This window comes from Cydia splendana, chromosome 6, assembly GCF_910591565.1.
Source record: "Cydia splendana chromosome 6, ilCydSple1.2, whole genome shotgun sequence".
Classification (NCBI taxonomy): domain Eukaryota; kingdom Metazoa; phylum Arthropoda; class Insecta; order Lepidoptera; family Tortricidae; genus Cydia; species Cydia splendana.
The window spans coordinates 19451141-19468987 of NC_085965.1; the positions used below are offsets into that span (position 1 = coordinate 19451141).

General features: G+C 38.2%; 1 protein-coding gene and 1 long non-coding RNA gene across 2 annotated transcripts in view; one reads left to right on the forward strand and one right to left on the reverse strand.

Annotated features, from left to right (window-relative positions):
• The window catches only part of LOC134791756 (ras-related C3 botulinum toxin substrate 2), an 88895-nt gene extending 74911 nt beyond the window's left edge, over nucleotides 1-13984 (forward strand). Inside the window, exons 2-6 of the mRNA XM_063762904.1 lie at nucleotides 7610-7681; nucleotides 8692-8872; nucleotides 10814-10948; nucleotides 11577-11734; nucleotides 12204-13984. Of these exons, the coding sequence (XP_063618974.1) occupies nucleotides 7610-7681; nucleotides 8692-8872; nucleotides 10814-10948; nucleotides 11577-11732 (544 nt within the window). The 3' untranslated portion in view covers nucleotides 11733-11734; nucleotides 12204-13984. The remainder of the gene's footprint in view (nucleotides 1-7609; nucleotides 7682-8691; nucleotides 8873-10813; nucleotides 10949-11576; nucleotides 11735-12203) is intronic.
• A 1657-nt stretch (nucleotides 13985-15641) lies between these two features.
• On the reverse strand, nucleotides 15642-16283 carry LOC134791801 (uncharacterized). The gene is made up of 2 exons (XR_010144327.1): nucleotides 16075-16283; nucleotides 15642-15951 (listed from the first exon to the last, which is right to left on the reverse strand). It is a non-coding gene; the product is annotated as an uncharacterized LOC134791801 (long non-coding RNA).
• Nucleotides 16284-17847: the final 1564 nt, after the last annotated feature.

The following is a 17847-nucleotide window of genomic DNA, read 5'->3' on the forward strand; positions in this document are numbered from 1 at the left end:
TGAAAAAATCATTGCTCTAGCTTCAAAAACCACGGAGGAAAACGAGGAGTACGTTTGTATGGAGAAATGACCACTCCCGTTGGCTCTTAATAATTTCTTGCTCCGCACTGTATGCTGTCAACAAGTAGCAAGCACAACATTGTGAGCGTTGCAAATCTCTTAGGGACACCTTTCTCATAGTGATTCAACAATTATGTAAATGTTAGTCAGTTACCTTCGTACAGTTCACGCAGGAAATTCAAGGTAGCAAGGGATCCCCGATTGCGCATACGTCCCAAACGCAAACTGCAAAATGCATCGCCGCTGTCGCTTCCCTTGTTGTTAATTCCTATTACTATGTGTGCGAACCACATCTATCTTGAATTCTTGAAGCTTACACAATACAACCCTCATGTCACCAACTTTAGATTCCCCTAAGAAGAGAAACATGCTGAAGTACAAAGATTCCGTGTTCTGATTTGGGGATACGTCCATGTTGTAATACTGGCAATATTCAGAGAATTTATATTGATTTAAAGCAGCTACAGACAGCCATGCATCCAATATCTGTACCCGATCAAAGGCATACAGCATAGTGCTCAAGTTTGTCTTCTCGTTAGCCGTGTCCCCTGTGTATGTCTTCCTTTGACCACGCCTGGATTGTCCGTATGACTATCTACGAGACTAGATCCAATTTAACTTGAACGAGAGTTTGTTATCGCTTCTCCCCGATTGTCGAGAATAGTTGACTTAACGATCTGTGACTCCAGGTATCAAATGAAACTTATGTTGCAAAGTTATGCGCTTATTGAAGTTAGGTATTGCGGATGAGATACGGTGTGTCTTACTTAAGTCCATAAACTAGGCTTTGTGTTGTGCAAGGCACGTGTTTCAACTAGCCCTAACGATTATCATGTGTACGTGAAACATTCAACAGATCTCAGTTACGCTAAATATGACTCACTATTGACCGCTATTGGTGTTGAGAACAAACATACGAATGCCCGTGGTAGGCAATATTTTTAGTACACTTGTTTCGGCCTTGTGTTATGATATACAGGCTGGCCCATTTAAATCGGTCAGTATTAGGGATGTACCGACTAGTCGGGAAAGCCGACTATCCGGCCACATTTGTAGTCGGCGATTAGTCGGCGACTAGTCGGCAAAAATGGCCGATTAGTCGGCACTTTATTAGTGAAAGGATACCATATGTTTTATGTTTATTTTACTAAAATACCTATCCAGGATGCATACGAAAACTTTTGTTCATATAAATAATTGACCGTTTGATCGTTATCGTATGTTGGTGGGCTGGTGTTTTCCTCTACAGGTCGATCTCAACTGATTCTCGTGTAATTTCATGAGCAAGTTCGATAGTTTTTTTTTTTATTATTCAGTTTTTGTTTTTTTTAATGGTAGAGCCATGAGGAACTATTAATGTTATTGCAAAATTTTGTGACTTAAACAGGGCACGTTGCTCGTAAAGACGCTGACCACAGGGGATAGGTTCTTAACTGGCGACTACGTACGGGAAATAGAGCCTTGGAAATACCTCCTAGAAGCTGTACTGACGGTCTGCTCAGGATCGTAAAATAAAAGAACTAAAGACAGAAATTGAACGAGGATTCTTATGATAGGTCTTTGAACCTGTAGAGAACACCTTTTAGCCAAGCTAATATGATGAATAGCGCAACCAAAGGAGCAAAGCTATTGTTTTTCACCTGAACTTATACGAAACTAATGATCTGGCCGACTAGTCGGCCGACTAATCCGCCATTCGAGCGCCGATTAGTCGGCTAGTCGGCTAGTCGGCCAAATCAATAGTCGGTACATCACTAGTCAGTATGGGAAAATCTGAAACTATAAGACATACGACGATCTCTTCTTAGGAACCATGTCATCGATTTTAGTAACAAGAAAAACTGCATTCACACATTTCTCTACCTGACCCAACTGAAGTTTGCGCTGTGGCCCACTTCGCTGCATTCGCGCAGTCGATGATCCTTCGCTCAAGAGATAACCAGAGTTGCCACTAAACTAGTGTATTTAACATGTGCCGAGTAGGGTCATCGCTCCACCTGACCCTACGCTGCAGTTTGCGCCGTGGCCCACTTCGCTGCGTCCGCGCAGTCGATGATCCTTCGCTCAAAAGATAGACAGGGTTGCCACAAGTAGTGTAACATGTGCTGAGTAAGGTTGTCGCTCCACCTGACCCTACGCTGCAGTTTGCGCCGTGGCCCACCACGCTGTGTCCGTGTCCGTGTCCGTGCATTCGATGATTCTTCGCTCAAGAAATACTTAATAGCCAGGGTTGCGAATGTTGTAAAAGACTGACGACAAAGACCGCGAAAACCTCGAAAGTGAAAATAAAGAATTATCGTTGTGAGTGTTACAGTGTAAGTTTTATTTATAATAGATCACGTACTTACATTTTATAGATAAAGGTCGGGAACGATATAATCTGGTTCATCCAACGCTTTTAGATGACCCATTAAATTAATAAGCTCATTACGTAATAGAAAACTCCAAGATAATTTGTAAAACAAAATCTAAACCTTATGCCACAAGGTATACGGTTGAAAACAAAAATAGTCCCATTAGAAATCGGTCACCGTATTGTTAAAGCTGGCGAAATAACGCGTCAATGGTCAATAAAACAGCCATAATACATTTACACGAAGCGTCGTAAAAATATATGCTCCGAATATACTTTTACGAGTGCAAATATACCTATATTAAGTCGTCGATATGGAGTGGCAACCCTGCATCACGACAGGATGCGTCGTAGCCGATACTACCGTCCTGAACAAAAAGGTATTATGTCGTATCCTGGAAAAAGCGACCTTAGGGTGTATGTCGCGAAGTGTCGCATATGTAATCGTTAATAATCTTAAGTACACTTTTACTTTCAAACCCGCATGCAGTTAGGATGTTTTGGAATAACACGAATCCTACGAGGACGAGGGTAGAATATTACACCGAGTGTACTGGTCCTTACTCCGGGAACACGTATCGCACAGCACTTGTATATAATTGAGTATATTAAAGCGGGACAAGGTGGGAAGACTACAATGGAAGCAATTAGGTAGACTAATTAAAAAGTAAAAAATTTAAAACATTTATAACGCGACTACGGCTTTTTATTACGTAAGGATTGAAGCCTCTTCTTTTTTGGAATTTGGTTAAGAAGGTCGTCTGCAACTCTGCATAGCTTGCTATAAAAAAGCGAGATATAAAATGCAATTGACATTTCGAGAATGAAGGCGAGATATTCAACGAGATGCAATATGTACCTATCGAAATCGCTACCTTGATATCTCGGTGGTTAAATAGTAAGTACTTAAACACAGACCAGTAGTTTAATTCCCTTGGTTGATGGTTATTACCAGGAAAACACTAAAATGGCAGTGCCGACTAACTGAAAAATCTTGATAACACTCAAGTCGAGACGTTGACTTGACATGAAACATGATAAAATCACCGTGATTTCCGGGAACCACTGTTTGGTAGCATTTTATCCGTCTGTTACCGTCAAACTGTCCGTTTAAATTGCTCAGCTGTAACATGGCAACATCGGTAACTTGCCTTGTATTGTCATTGTATACGCGAGCGCGGGCGAGTCGTGTTTCTGGCCGAACTATTGGGTTTTTACACTTCGCGCCTGCTACTGAGGGCATGTTGGTAGAAACTCAAAATCATGCCGCGACATGATAGACGTCAGTAAGTGTTTACAATATTCTTATGCTGATGACGCTGCTGACATGTTGCTGTGACATGATCCGAGTACGAATATGCCTCTGCTAGAGCTGTTACTCTTGACGATGTCAGTTTTCTGATTGCGGCCAGAAAACCGCCTCCGACAGCAATCAGCATCCTTGGGCGACGTGATAAGTAGCACGGGCATGAGTAGGAAGGCGTTAACACGATATACCTGATCTGCTCACTGCCCTATCCACAGCAGCAAAGTGTAAAGCTACATCGCACACTGGTTCGACTCGCCCGTTCACTGTAAGCAATCGAACGACACCCCTTGTGCGAAGAATGTCGCGTCTGAAATAACTCTGAATGAATGGATTGTCCCCCGTCGAGATTGGCTGTCACCCGTGCTAATTTGGGATTGGAGTGTCCAGTTGTTTATCAATGAGATTCTCGTACAACCCCGGGGTACAATAGACTGAACTGTAGGCGTAAAGTTCATAGGTTTTATCGTACTTTCGGTACTTTACTGGTCGTTTGATCAGTTAGTTTGCTAACTTATCACTTATCAGAAACCTATTGATATTGTTGATGTCAAAAGTGTGTTAACTGTTAGTATAGTTAACCGGTAGCCTAGCAATCGAGATCCATTGTCCTTGTATAATTAATATTAATTAATGCAAACAAACACTTAACAACGATATCGGCTACAGGCGGCCTGAGCCTCTACCATCAGTTTTAACATTGACATAACGCTCACGTCTACGTAATTTACTTTCTGTACATCTCGCTTGCACTATTGCTCGCATATGCGAGTACGAGCGAGATGCATAGAAAGTAAGTTACGTAAACGTGAACGTTATGTCAATGTCAAAACTGGTGGTAGCCGTACTGTAGCCGATAACGGCAGTGAGCGCAATGTACGAAGTTCACCTAATAGTACTATAAAATTCTAAGATTCAGATAATTTACTTGGCTATTATTATATTCTACAAGCGCCACATATTTCTAAATTAAGTTATATTTAGTTTCATCCTTCGCTTCGTAGTGCTATAGTCTGTATCTTTAGGTATTTAAAAAAAAGTAAACACACAATTTGTACATTGTTGGGTAGTTATAACATTTATTGGTTAACCGACCAAATACAAAACCGCCTGGATCAGTCACTGAACGACCTGACTTTAACCAACATTATTTGATAATGTAATGTTTTCATCTACCCTCAACTGGCTTAAGGAGCCATTTGAGGATAGATTTTGTTTACTTTTATTTAAATACCTAATGATACAGAGTATAGTTTTTTGTATATTACATGTGTTTGTAGAGAAAGTAAATGCTTTTAATTCGATACCTTGTGTTAAAGGTACAAAGCAATTTATTTTAATCTATGATACATGCGCGAGTGTAATAGCGGAACAGCTATCACTCGATCGATTTGAAGTGCATTTGACCCCAGACGTGCCTAGAGAGAGTGCGACATAATGTCTCCTTTTCAGATTATGATATTCATAATTGCAACCAGGCGGCTTAGCACGGTCGCGTTTTTATCCCTTGTCACCATGCCTGTCACGTTCTAACAAGTATGTAAGTGCGAAAGTGACGCGCATAGTGATAGTCGATAAAAATGGAACCGTGCTGAGCCCGCTGATCGCTATTAGCTATGTGAGAGGTGATTGGTGGGAAAAACATAAGCGACGAACACCCATGGCGTGGGAAAAATGACAATTTTCATGGGACTACATCTTCATACTATTTGACAGCTGTCAACTGTCAGACAAGCCGAGTCGAATGTCTGTCTGTTGAATGTAAAAATTCAGCTACGGCAACATTAAACTTTCAGCTTCGGCCTCCTTATAACAATAGAGAAAACCGGCCAAGTGCGAGTCGGAATTGCGCACGAAGGGTTCCGTACATGTTACAATTACCAACGCAAAAAAATAGCAAAAAAATCACGTTTGTTGTATGGGAGCCCCACTTAAATATTTATTACTTAAATATTTATTACTTCTATTTTGTTATAGTGGCAACAGAAATACATCATCTGTGAAAATTTCAACTGTCTAGCTATCACGGTTCATGAGATACAGCCTGGTGACAAACAGAAGGACAGACAGACGGACAGACAGACAGACAAACGGACAGCGGAGTCTTAGTAATAGGATTCCGTTTTTACCCTTTGGGTACGGAACCCTAAAAAATACTCACAAAGCACTCCACTGGGTTCAATTTCACGAAAATACAAGTTTTAATTGCCCTACGTCCTTTTGTTTTATGATGGAATCTAAATTGTGATGAAAAGCATATGTTTAACTCAATATGTTTTATTTACAAACATTAGGTACATATGTATAAAGTTTTACTCGACACGTGCGTCACTCTTGCGAATTCAATTATTATGAACAACGTATAACCACTAGATAGTAACATTACATAAAGTAAACGTGCCTTCCGTTGGCTCTCAGTTTATCTTTGCTTATTCTCTCACTTTCTTTTCCTGTTGTATAATGACGTGATCGATATTGTCACCAGTTGCAAAACTTTCACAACAGATAACTCAATTATAGTCAAAAACAATAATACTAAGACGTCGGCGGTATGGTCTCTGCTTGAAAATAATATGTGCAATTGAAAAGAAAATCAATTGAAAAAGTGAATAGTGATTCAATTTGAAAATACACTTTTGAAAGTCATGTCACTTGGTAATTTGGACAAGAAATCATTTTTGAACAAATACGTTAGGCGCAAATTCAAATGAAGGATAGAACCTATCGTATGATAATCATGTATGCTATGCACCAAGTAATTTATCTAGATAGTAGATACTTAATAACAAAACTAGTCTTACATGTCAGGTAAAGATCTACAACATGATGTCCGTCTGCTGGTTAACATAGAAAACTGATTAGACGGGTCTTTTTATTGACTTGAATTGATTTTTCACAAGTTTGCATTCAAAGTAAACAAAAACAGACTTTCCATCGGCACAAGCTGCATAGCGATTTTTTTATTGTAATAAATTTGGGTTATGCCACTATTTCACCAGCAGATGGGATGGCAATGACATGAAAGAAAAATGTTGTGGTTTTCGGAAAGAGAAGAGTCGTGGAATATAAGGGGACCAATACATTCTATGACTCTTCTCTTTCCGCACAGACTATAAATAATAATTTGACCGATCATGAATATTATGACAATCGGCAGTTGCATGAAGTAGCGAATGATTATACTATTGAAGCTTCAATCGCATTTACGACTGATTTAAAATAAAAGAAGTACGAATCATTTTTGATCATGCCATGAGTAGTAATGCTCTAGCTGCTGCCTGCATGGACAAAACTAACGTCTCTAAAAATGTTGGAAGCTTTGTGTGTTATCTGCAAAGTTCGAGAAATAAATAGTTTTCCTTTAATACTTCGGCAACTATGTTGCTTTTGACTCTTCATAACTTTATACACCGTGCATAAATTGCACCTTTGTAGGTAACTTTGCACGGGGCGGTATTTCCTTTGTGCAGTTGCATATAATATTGCATCTCCAGGAACTCCCTTAGCAACGTAGACTGATTATATAAAAATACCACGTTTTATATCAGGTACCGCGTCTCTAGGGTGGTTTATTTTCTTATAAATTATAATACAGTTACTTAGGTATTTTTCTTCATCAAGTTTTGCTAAAGGAAGTGGACGTGCTGTAGGTTGTAGTGTATTCTTATTATTCTCCAGGCGGCTTAGCACGGTCGCGTTTTTATCCCTTGTCACCATGCCTGTCACGTTCTAACAAGTATGTAAGTGCGAAAGGGACGCGCATAGTGATAGTCGATAAAAATGGAACCGTGCTGAGCCCGCAGGTTAACCGCTGATAATATTATTCAGTGCTCCAGTTGCAGGCATTTGCGTTTGCCCCGGTTTTTAATATATTCCTCTTTTGTCCGCAGAGCCGTCGGTAAAACATGCCTGCTCATCAGTTACACGACAAACGCCTTCCCCGGAGAATACATACCAACAGTGTAAGTATGCATGGTATTTTATGTCAGTGTAAAAACAGATAGAAAACAGATCAATTTCAATTAATAATTGACAAAAGACTTTGGTTTGGTAAAGGTGTGGTACCTTTACCTTTTAACCTGGTCGTTTGTTAAGACACTTTCTATTCGAAACTATGAGATAAAAGCGCCTGGCAGTTGACAAAATCTTACCTTTTGTCTAACAACGGCACATAATATCACCTCGATTGCCGGGTAGTTGCGTCGATACGAAAAAGGAGCTCTTTGAAATGTATGGGTTATCAATGTTATCATTATGATTATTATGAATTTCATCGATATTAACTCATATTTATAGACGGGTCTAACGCGAATTTTATTCAATTACCTTGATTTACCGACGTTTCGACACAGGTTTCAGTGGTCGTGGTCGCAGTTGACCAGTGAAACGTGTGTCGAACGTCGGTAAATCAAGGTAATTGTTAAAATTCGCGTTAGACCCGTCTATAAATGTAAGTTAATATGTGTTCAAAACGCGAAAGTTTAAAATATTATAATTTCATCGATGGTAGAAAAGACCACGAAATTTTAAAATGACCACCGCAGAGGTAAGATTTCTGTAAACAAAATATACACCCATTTGAACCGTGTTAAAATTGTATGAACCACTAGTTACAGTATTTTTCTTGTAGGCAGAGCCGTTCTTAACCCATATTTATAATAATCATAGCCTCCATAGTAAACCGATCCATTGTTCGCTGAAGTACTTATTAGCCTGATTAAACGGTGAACAATGACTAACTGTAAATGATAACGACTGCCAATAATCGGTCATTAATATCTGATGCATACATAATGCGACTTGCCCTTGCATCTTAATTACTTAATTAAAATTATCTGTAGTCAGGTTCCATATCTATTATTTGTCAACAAAGCAAGAAAACACTCTGGTCCAAAGTCCCCTCGGATTGAACTAGAACTTGCACTCAATTTTATCGTGAACCATCCTAATCAAAATATCCGTACAATTTCAGATTCGACAACTACTCGGCCAATGTGATGGTAGATGGCAAACCGATCAACCTGGGACTGTGGGATACGGCGGGTCAGGAGGACTACGACAGACTCCGACCGCTCTCCTACCCACAGACCGACGTGTTCCTCATATGCTTCTCGCTCGTCAACCCCGCCTCCTTCGAGAACGTGCGCGCTAAGGTAACCAACAACCTGACACGACTACAGAGCCCGACCTCCTACCTATGGGTAGGAGACTATGTACCGACGTCTTGCTCATATGCTTCTCGCTCGTCAACCCCGCCTCCTTCGAGAACGTGCGCGCTAAGGTAACCAACATCCTGACACGACTACAGAGCCCGACCTCCTACCTATGGGTAGGAGACTATGTAACGACGTCTTGCTCATATGCTTCTCGCTCGTCAACCCCGCCTCGGAGAACGTGCGCACTAAGGCAACCAACATCCTGACACGGCTAGTCTGCTTCGCTTGAGGTAGGAACAAATGATAGCTAAAACTAGATCTTTTCAAAATATTGTTTGTTAGATTTTAGTGTAACATATTTGTATTCGTGTTGTCCAAAGAATATATTCTTGTATGTTAATATTTGTCCTCAATTTTGACCATACCTTTCATCGTAATCGCAATTTTCCACAGTTGTATTGTAAATGGTAGCAACTTCGTGTATGCATAAAATATTAGCGTGTCGTTAACTCTGTTCAGTTTTCAAAGCTTATACAACGAATAACTGGTAAAACGCACACTAAATAATAACGAAATTATTTCAACTATAATGTAAATTGGTGACGTCGTATTAACGGGACTACTGACGTTTATAACATTAGTCATTAAATTACCAATCATTCATTTATTTCAGTAGGTACGGTGAATGTGTGTGATATGCTTAATTTGTGGTCAAAGCATTGAAGTTGTCTTTACTGGTTTTAATTTAATAAAATAATATAAATAAACTGTCAACGACTCATGAATCACTGCTTCCTCATTGCAAGAATGATTCATAATATCTCAAGTAGAAATTGATCCCATGACGCATAAGTCAGATGTTGATCTTTATATTCTTTATATTTCTGCTGAGACGCTCAACAGATCATCTTAATGTTCGATCGTTTTATGACGGAACGTAAAACACTACATTGCTTGGAACATTAAGTGAGAAACTGTTAATGTTCCTGTATAATGTAAATGTTAATAAACACATTAAACATTTATAGCTTCTAATTTATCAACTATTAAGTTTCACGAGACTAAACAATCCGAAAAAGACAAACTTGTCAAAATAATTGAACTCAAGTGTGAAAGAAATTTTAACACCTTTGTTTATTGCCCCATTACCAGAATTAGTAAAACGGACCCTTATCATCACCTCGTTGTCTGTCTGTCACATTACGTTTGAACGTAACAACTTCAATATTTTATTCTCTAATTCGGAGGTAACTGGAGTAACTGCATATTTGATGCGCTTTGGATTAGTTAAGTAGTTCGTTGTAAGTAAAAAGAAACTTTAATTACTTCCTTTGATAGTTATAATTGCTTTGCTCGCTTCTTGACCTGAAATAAAAAAAGAAAATACATTTAACGCCACAATATACTTAGTAGGTACACAAAGAAAAACATACTAATATTAAAAACATTTAACATATTTTAATAACAAAACTTCCGTGTGACACAGACATATTAAATATATTAAAGAACGGGTCACTCACGTATTTTAAGTCGAAAAGCGCTCGACATGTTTCACTCCGTACCGAGGAGTGTCATCAGGAGCTTGCGTTTACGGTGACGGACCGGCGCAGACTGCGGGCTCGGTACGGAGTGAAACATGTTGAGCGTTTATCGACTTAAAATACGTGAGTGACCCGTTCTTTAATACATTTAACATATAAAAAAATAAAGGGATTTTTTTACGATAAAATGCCATCATAAGGCTATAAAAGATCCACTAATGACCCTAGAGGATCTTGCCAAGATGACAATCGTACCGATTCGAGAAACGCCAAACGGCAAGAAAAACAAAAAACAATCTTATTGTTTCTGGACGGGGTTCCAACTCTGTTTTTTCCAAGCCCGGCGACTTTTTCGACTACCAGTGTTCCTATCTAACGAAACTTGTTTGCGTTCCAGTGGTTCCCAGAAGTGAGGCATCACTGCCCGTCAACGCCCATCATCCTAGTCGGCACCAAGCTCGACCTGCGCGAGGACAAGGACACTATCGAGAAGCTTAAGGACAAGAAACTCGCGCCCATCACCTACCCGCAGGTATTTTATTAGGCTTTGGTCTTCGGTTGACGCCGTACTAGTCAACTAAGCGGCACTTGCACCATTCTACTAACCCGGGATTAACCGGTTAAACCTGGAGTTACCGTGATTACCAGTACAATTTAACACTGGGTTAACGGTTTAACCGCTTAACCTCGGGTTAGTGGGATGGTGCAAGTGGTCCTAAAGAATTTAATGTTGGGTCTACCCAACTGGAGACCAAAACTTTAGTTTAATCTCTCTTTCCCTTCTATCCTGACATTTTCGAACCGCTCAAATTCTCGAACACGCTATGGGAGCAAAAGACGGACATGACCTAATGGAAAAGTGTTTTAATGAGAAAAGTCCCGACAGTGAGAATCGAGTACTTGCAAAGGCCGAAAGCCTAGCTCCGCGTAGGGCCAATGTCTCGGGAGCTGAGTGCGGTGCGCTTCTTTGCGCTGCTGAAGGCCCAATGCAAGAGCTCAAACTCGCACGTTAACCACTTCTTCTAAGAAAAAGTCAAATCTCCCCGCCAATTGAGATTTTGCCTCGCCTATGACATTTTATGGCCGAAGTTCTGCTATATTTCTTCACCGTTCCATAGACGGCATAACCAGTTCTAAAATCCTAATGTTTTATATTGCAGGGCCTAAGTATGTCTAAGGAGATCAACGCCGTGAAGTACCTGGAGTGCAGCGCGCTGACACAGAAAGGCCTCAAGACCGTCTTCGACGAGGCCATCCGCGCCGTGCTGTGCCCCGTGCCGCCCGTCAAGAAGAGGCGCGCCTGTAGCCTGCTGTAGAGGTGGGCGATTCGCGATACTTACTAACATAAGTATTTATAGGAAGGATTCCGCCTAGGGTTGCCATATATCAGGATTTTTCCCGACATGTCAGGATTGTTGGTCATTTGTCAGGATTATGGGGAGACTTGGCGAGTGTCAAGGTTTTTAGAAATCTCAACTAACCACTAGAAGTTAACTAAAATTTTGGAGTTGGGCAGAGGATAGGGAAAGTTATGCTGTAGCTACAGCATAATGGTGGCACGAAATGTTTTGGAATAAGGGATTTAATGGGTGGGTGCTGCCCACTGCTGCTGGGATAAGAAACCCGCTTTCGGTAGTACAAGGATAGCCTCCCTGCATTTTAGACTCAATTCTGACTCAACAGAATTTAAATTTGTTCTATTTTTATATCCGGCGGTTAAAGAGTTACCTAATGATATTACATATTATCTTAAGAATATTTAACTGATTAAATCTATATTTTTTCAGATTCGCATAAACAGCGGTGCCAGTGTGCAGTATGCGACCAGCATGGCTTCTGCAGCGCAACCGTCGATTGGCTCGACACAAGTGCTGTATATAAAGTGGACTGCAATACGCATACATACATGTTAGTTTACTGTTAACGCATACTAATGTAACGTGGGTCGGTGTGTGTCATCCCTATTATATATACTTAACGGTTTTTTAAATTCGGAACACCTCACTATTGGGTGCTTTAATCTTGACGCGTTCTTTGCTTTACATTAAAAGTTACATTCCTACATTTGTTAATAAATCGCTTCGGTACAAATTTGTTTCATGAATTTACGTTTGGAATTGTTAAATTTTTTGTTAGGCAGAGATTATATTTTTCGATTGTGATGGTTTATTTTTGTTCTCGCCTGTTTCAACGTAGTGGGTATAAGTACAGTATTCGTTAAGAGTTTAACATTTGTATTCATTGTGTATTAATGTAGTTAAAAATTAATCAAATGACTTCCATTAAAGCTAATCTAACTAATATATATTTTAACTTTAGACAATCCAATCAAGATGGTAAGAGCAAATCTACTTCGCGTAGTCTTTTAAACATTAGGCCACGGCACGGTTTTATAAATCTTCGTTAGACTTTATATTAATAATAATAGTAAACAAAACTAGCTATCGTCAGTCATATTCATATGCCATTTATTTTACTACTAAGGACCCCGATGATATCAAAACTTGTTGCCAATATGACTCAAACATTAGTTTACCAGTCAATATTAATGTCATAGATGTTTATAAAACCGAGCCTACAACTTCAACAGTTTTTATTACAATCAGGCAGACTCAAGCTAGGGATATTTCGTAACTGTTTTGCTAACCGTGTTACATGTTAAGTTAGTTTGATGGAAGTCAGTTCGAAGCACTCTCGTGTGACATACGTTAGATACATATCGTTGGAACTGCGTAGCTAGATGTAAAAGTATCCCACTGCCGACTATAGCTGTTCAAAAATTGTGTGTTTTGCATTTCGTCGGGTGACAAGCAAAAGTCACTAACTAAGTCTATTGAAATTATTGGACAATAAACCGTGTTACAAGTGTAATAAAGTGCATTGTTACTTTAATTTTTTGATAGTACTTAGTGACTTTTGCTTGTCACCCGACGATTTTATTGTAAACTGTTAAAACAAAGATAAGGCCTGTGACAGACAGATACCGAGGTGACCCCATCGGTTTTAGCCAGTTTTGATTTGAAATTTCAACCAATTTGCTTTAAAATTGTGTTGAATTTTTACAGTAATATTGTTATAGTTTTTGTTTAAATCGGGATCAATTTAATCTGTCCAATAGGATAATGTGCCCTTTTTCCTATCGTTTCGCATCACATTATCTATAGATGGTCAAGCAAATCTTGTCAGTAGAAAAAGGCGCGAAATTCAAATTTTCTATGTGACGATATCCCTTCGCACCTACATTTTTCAAATTTTCCGCCTTTTTCTACTGACAAGATCTGCTTGACCAACTTTATATATCATGGTTTCATGGTAACAAATAATATATTTCAATTCTTATCTCTGAACCTTGCCACCTCTGTTTTTATAGAAACCTTGAAACGTCGTCACCTGACGAAGTTAAAGAAATTGATAATACATTATCTTTAAGATATTATACAACAACAATGAAGTTACTAATGTAACTTTTAACTGATTTTACAACTGTAAGGCGACAGTGGGATTGATTGTATGAAAGAGGATAATTTGTATTTTATAGGCACATACATATAAAAGGTCATCATTTTATGAAGACAATAAATTTAGCTATTTAACATTTAGTTAATATCAATAAATAGTACGAAAAGGAAATGTGTAAATTAGGAAATTGAATGCCAAATCTGAGTCACGGAATATAATATGGCTTTACCTGGTCGATAAAAAAATACAAATTAAACTATCACACGTATCTTCGTCATTATTCTATAGATTTTGTTAGTCTACGAATCAATTTCTCTCATTGTTACCAAATGTGTAAGGAAATCTGGTAACAAAAAAGGAATGTTTCTTAAAATCTTTCTGGGACATTTTAGGAAATATGGTGGAAGTTGTTCAGCTTCATGTACTTTACCAGCATACCAATTTTTATAGAAATCTAAGATGTGATCGAAATGTACACACTTTGAGAATTGCTCACCTACGTTTATTATCTTTTTATAGAATTTTGTATGACCTCTAGTAAAACACGAACACTTTTAGGCTATACAATATGCCTAATGTGCCTATAGATATAAATTATCGTCAAATGAATAAATGAACGTGCTAAGAAGCGCAGCCGGTCCTGTGTAATACCGCACAACTAATTTAGCAACAACTTTCATAGGCTCGCCATTCTTCGAGCGATTTAAATGTATAAATAGGCGATTCAGTCACTGTTTTAACGGGTCAAATATAAACTTAACGCTTTTTGCCAGATCTTTAAACTTTTTTAAAGAAATGCATTAAACCTTCTACCCAAGTTAGTACTAACTGAATGGGAAAAGCATTAAGTTTACATTTTTCCCATTTTATTTTTCGTATATGTATTCGAAAGCCATTGGTTTTCACTAAATGTGATGATGGATTTAGGCTTTAATTGACTGCTTTTATAGTCACGGCTTATTTTACCTCTCACGCCTAATTTCACATAGGTCTCTAGGCCTTTAGGTCTCTCTAGGCCTCGGTGGCGCTAGGTTAATTACAGCCTGAATCCCCTGAACATGTAATGTGTAAGTAAAGTAAGGCGTTTACTTTGTGCAATTGTTTAAGGTTAGTAAGAAAATGTTGCCAGTTACAACTCGTTTTATGATTATTTTTATTACTGTAGGCCTTTGGGATGAAGGATTCGTTCTTAGCTTTGAAATTAAAGTAATAAATATAACCATAAAATGTGAATGAAAAGGCTTTCAGAGTGATTTTAGACTGAGATAGTCCAGTACAATCGCTATCAGATATATCAGAGCGGCCGAGGTGCCCACAAATATCTGAACACGCCTCTATTTTCAAGGCGTTAGAGCTCGTGTTCAAATATTTTTGAATATTTATGAATATTGTGCAGCGACAATTGCACAAAATAAAATAATGCAACATAGCTGTAAGATTTTAATGTATTGTTCAGATGCAAATATTTAGAAGGATCATCATGTAAATAACGTAATATAGCAACAAATAAAAATTTTAAGCGAAGCACCGATGGAGGCGCTTTTTTTTATAATATAATTGTGTAGAATCATTTTTAGACGGGCTTTGACGCATTTTTTATGTAATATATAAGTAACTAAATTTTAAGAGAAACTTACTAAGTATTCGCTTTGTTTAGTGATTTTAAAACGTTAATGTTTAATTTAAATGTAATTTCTTATGGAACATAACTGTCAAATGTATATGTACTTGCTGCCTATTCTGGTTATGGCAATTCAGAAATACAGTTTTAAAATGGACTTTAAGTATGAGGCAATAAGGATGAAGAAATACATTCGTGCAATGTATTAATTAAGCATACGTCCTTTTCGGTATAGACCAGTTAGATAAGGATGGAACTCGGCATCGTTGTAAAAGGCATTATTATGGTATTTAGTAACATAAGCCTCAGTTTTGATTTTTACCAACTTACAACTCAAATAAAAGGATTAATATGATTAAATTCATTATTTTACGTAACAATGTTATTTTAAAAGTAAGTTTTGATGTTTGTCTTCTTTATTGGTGTTAGAAATAATTGATAAATTGTTTCAAGTCCTAAGGGCGGTATTCCACCTGTCCAATATTTCAAATTGCGTCTCACTCTTTCATTAAGCAAAATGTGAGACGCAATACACATTGAAAAAGATATTGGACAGATGGAATACCACCCTAATATACATGTATAAATGATTTGTATAACCCAGTCCTTGTAACTCGATGTATTCCGTGTATCTGCTTTCGGGTAACTGCTATATAATTATTTTTGTATACAAATGAACTCGGGTTGGTTAGGCGTAACGCTGTCGAAGTAATTCTTCCAAATATTGTAAAGCCTCTGAATAATTCAAAATATATTTATATTAACTGTTCAGATGTTTGTTTTATTTTGTGACTGTGGCATATACCACTTTAGGTACTTACGCAAGATACTTCTGCTCATTCAAAGTCTGCCAAAAGGCCGCTCCCATACAATAAGGTACGCTCTCATCTCATTTTAAAACGACAAGCTGAAATAACATGGAACTTTATGCCAAGTTTCATGTTATTACTGTTTTTCGTTTCTTTTTTCCGCGCAAGTGTGTTGAAAACGTCGTATGATACACGCGTGCATTAGTCATTACACACATCGGATTCCCAATACCGCCTCGAGTGTAGGTAATGAATGACCAACGTAGCACACTTGTATCATAATACATAATGTACTATATTATCAACTATCTATATATTTTTAGGCTTTAAAGTGTTGATTACGCTATGCGATATTGGGTAACATATAGATAAATATATTCGATAATTGAGGGGCGTAACTTATTTAAGATAAAGGTTCCACGTAATATCTGCGGTTTACGTAATTTTTTCACCGATACCTAAGTAATTCAGTAAATACAGGCGGGGCGTGCCTTAACACATTTTATGGTGGTAAGCGTTACATATACCTATAGTTCGTTTTTTTTAGCATTAGAAAGAACTTGTAAGAAGGTAAGCGATTTTGACATGTCTTTTAATTGAAAAACGCTTTATAAAAATCAATAACTATTACTTATGAAAGCAGAAGAATATAAAAGATCAATAGATTCATAATTGTTACATATTTGCCGTAACTTATTTTTAAAATGTGTTTTTCAATTAAAAGACACATCAAGATTGTTTACCTTATTTCTAATGCTAAAGAAAACGAACTATAAAACGCTCACGCCCCACCTGGAAAACGCGCCTGTGTAACGGAACCCTAAATAAATACCTACTAAATATTTAAGCACTAATGGTTTGACGGGCATACAGCAACCAAGGTTAACCAACTAACTCGGAGTTAACTGATACAGGGTTAAAACTGTAGATACTTACTGTTAACTCGGAGTTTAAACTGTTAACTCCGAGTTAGTTAACACATTCAACACCAAGAACCCGACTGTCGGGTACACTGTTCGTAGCGACTACGCGCTACATACGACGAAACCGTGGCTACGCGCTACGAGCGTAACCCGTAGCACTTAGTGGTATTGAATGTGTTAACTAACCCTGGAATGCGCAAGTGGTCCTTACATGATCATCGCTCTAGTGAAAGAGACCTGACCCCGTTTGTCAGTTAGGTTGGCGGATAGTATTATAATTAGAGCACCCACGTGCAAGGCTATACTGATGAGTTGATAACTGTTGACTGACCATTTTTTGTAAACCTTAATTACGTCGTTATCAATAACAAGCACTGTCTTGCGTAGTCGCTTTGACAATTCAACGAATTCCACTCCCAACCAATGTTGATAAATACCAATTGCAAACAGACGCACGTGCCATTATAACATGACCTTCGCTCAACAAGGCAATCGAACCAATCGAGTTCTCTATAAACCGGTCACCAAACCCTTCAGCAACAAAATGACGTAACTGCACTTAAAAGTCTCTCGTTTAAGCCCTTTTGACTTAACGCTAAAGAGCCTAGCATAGTTGGAC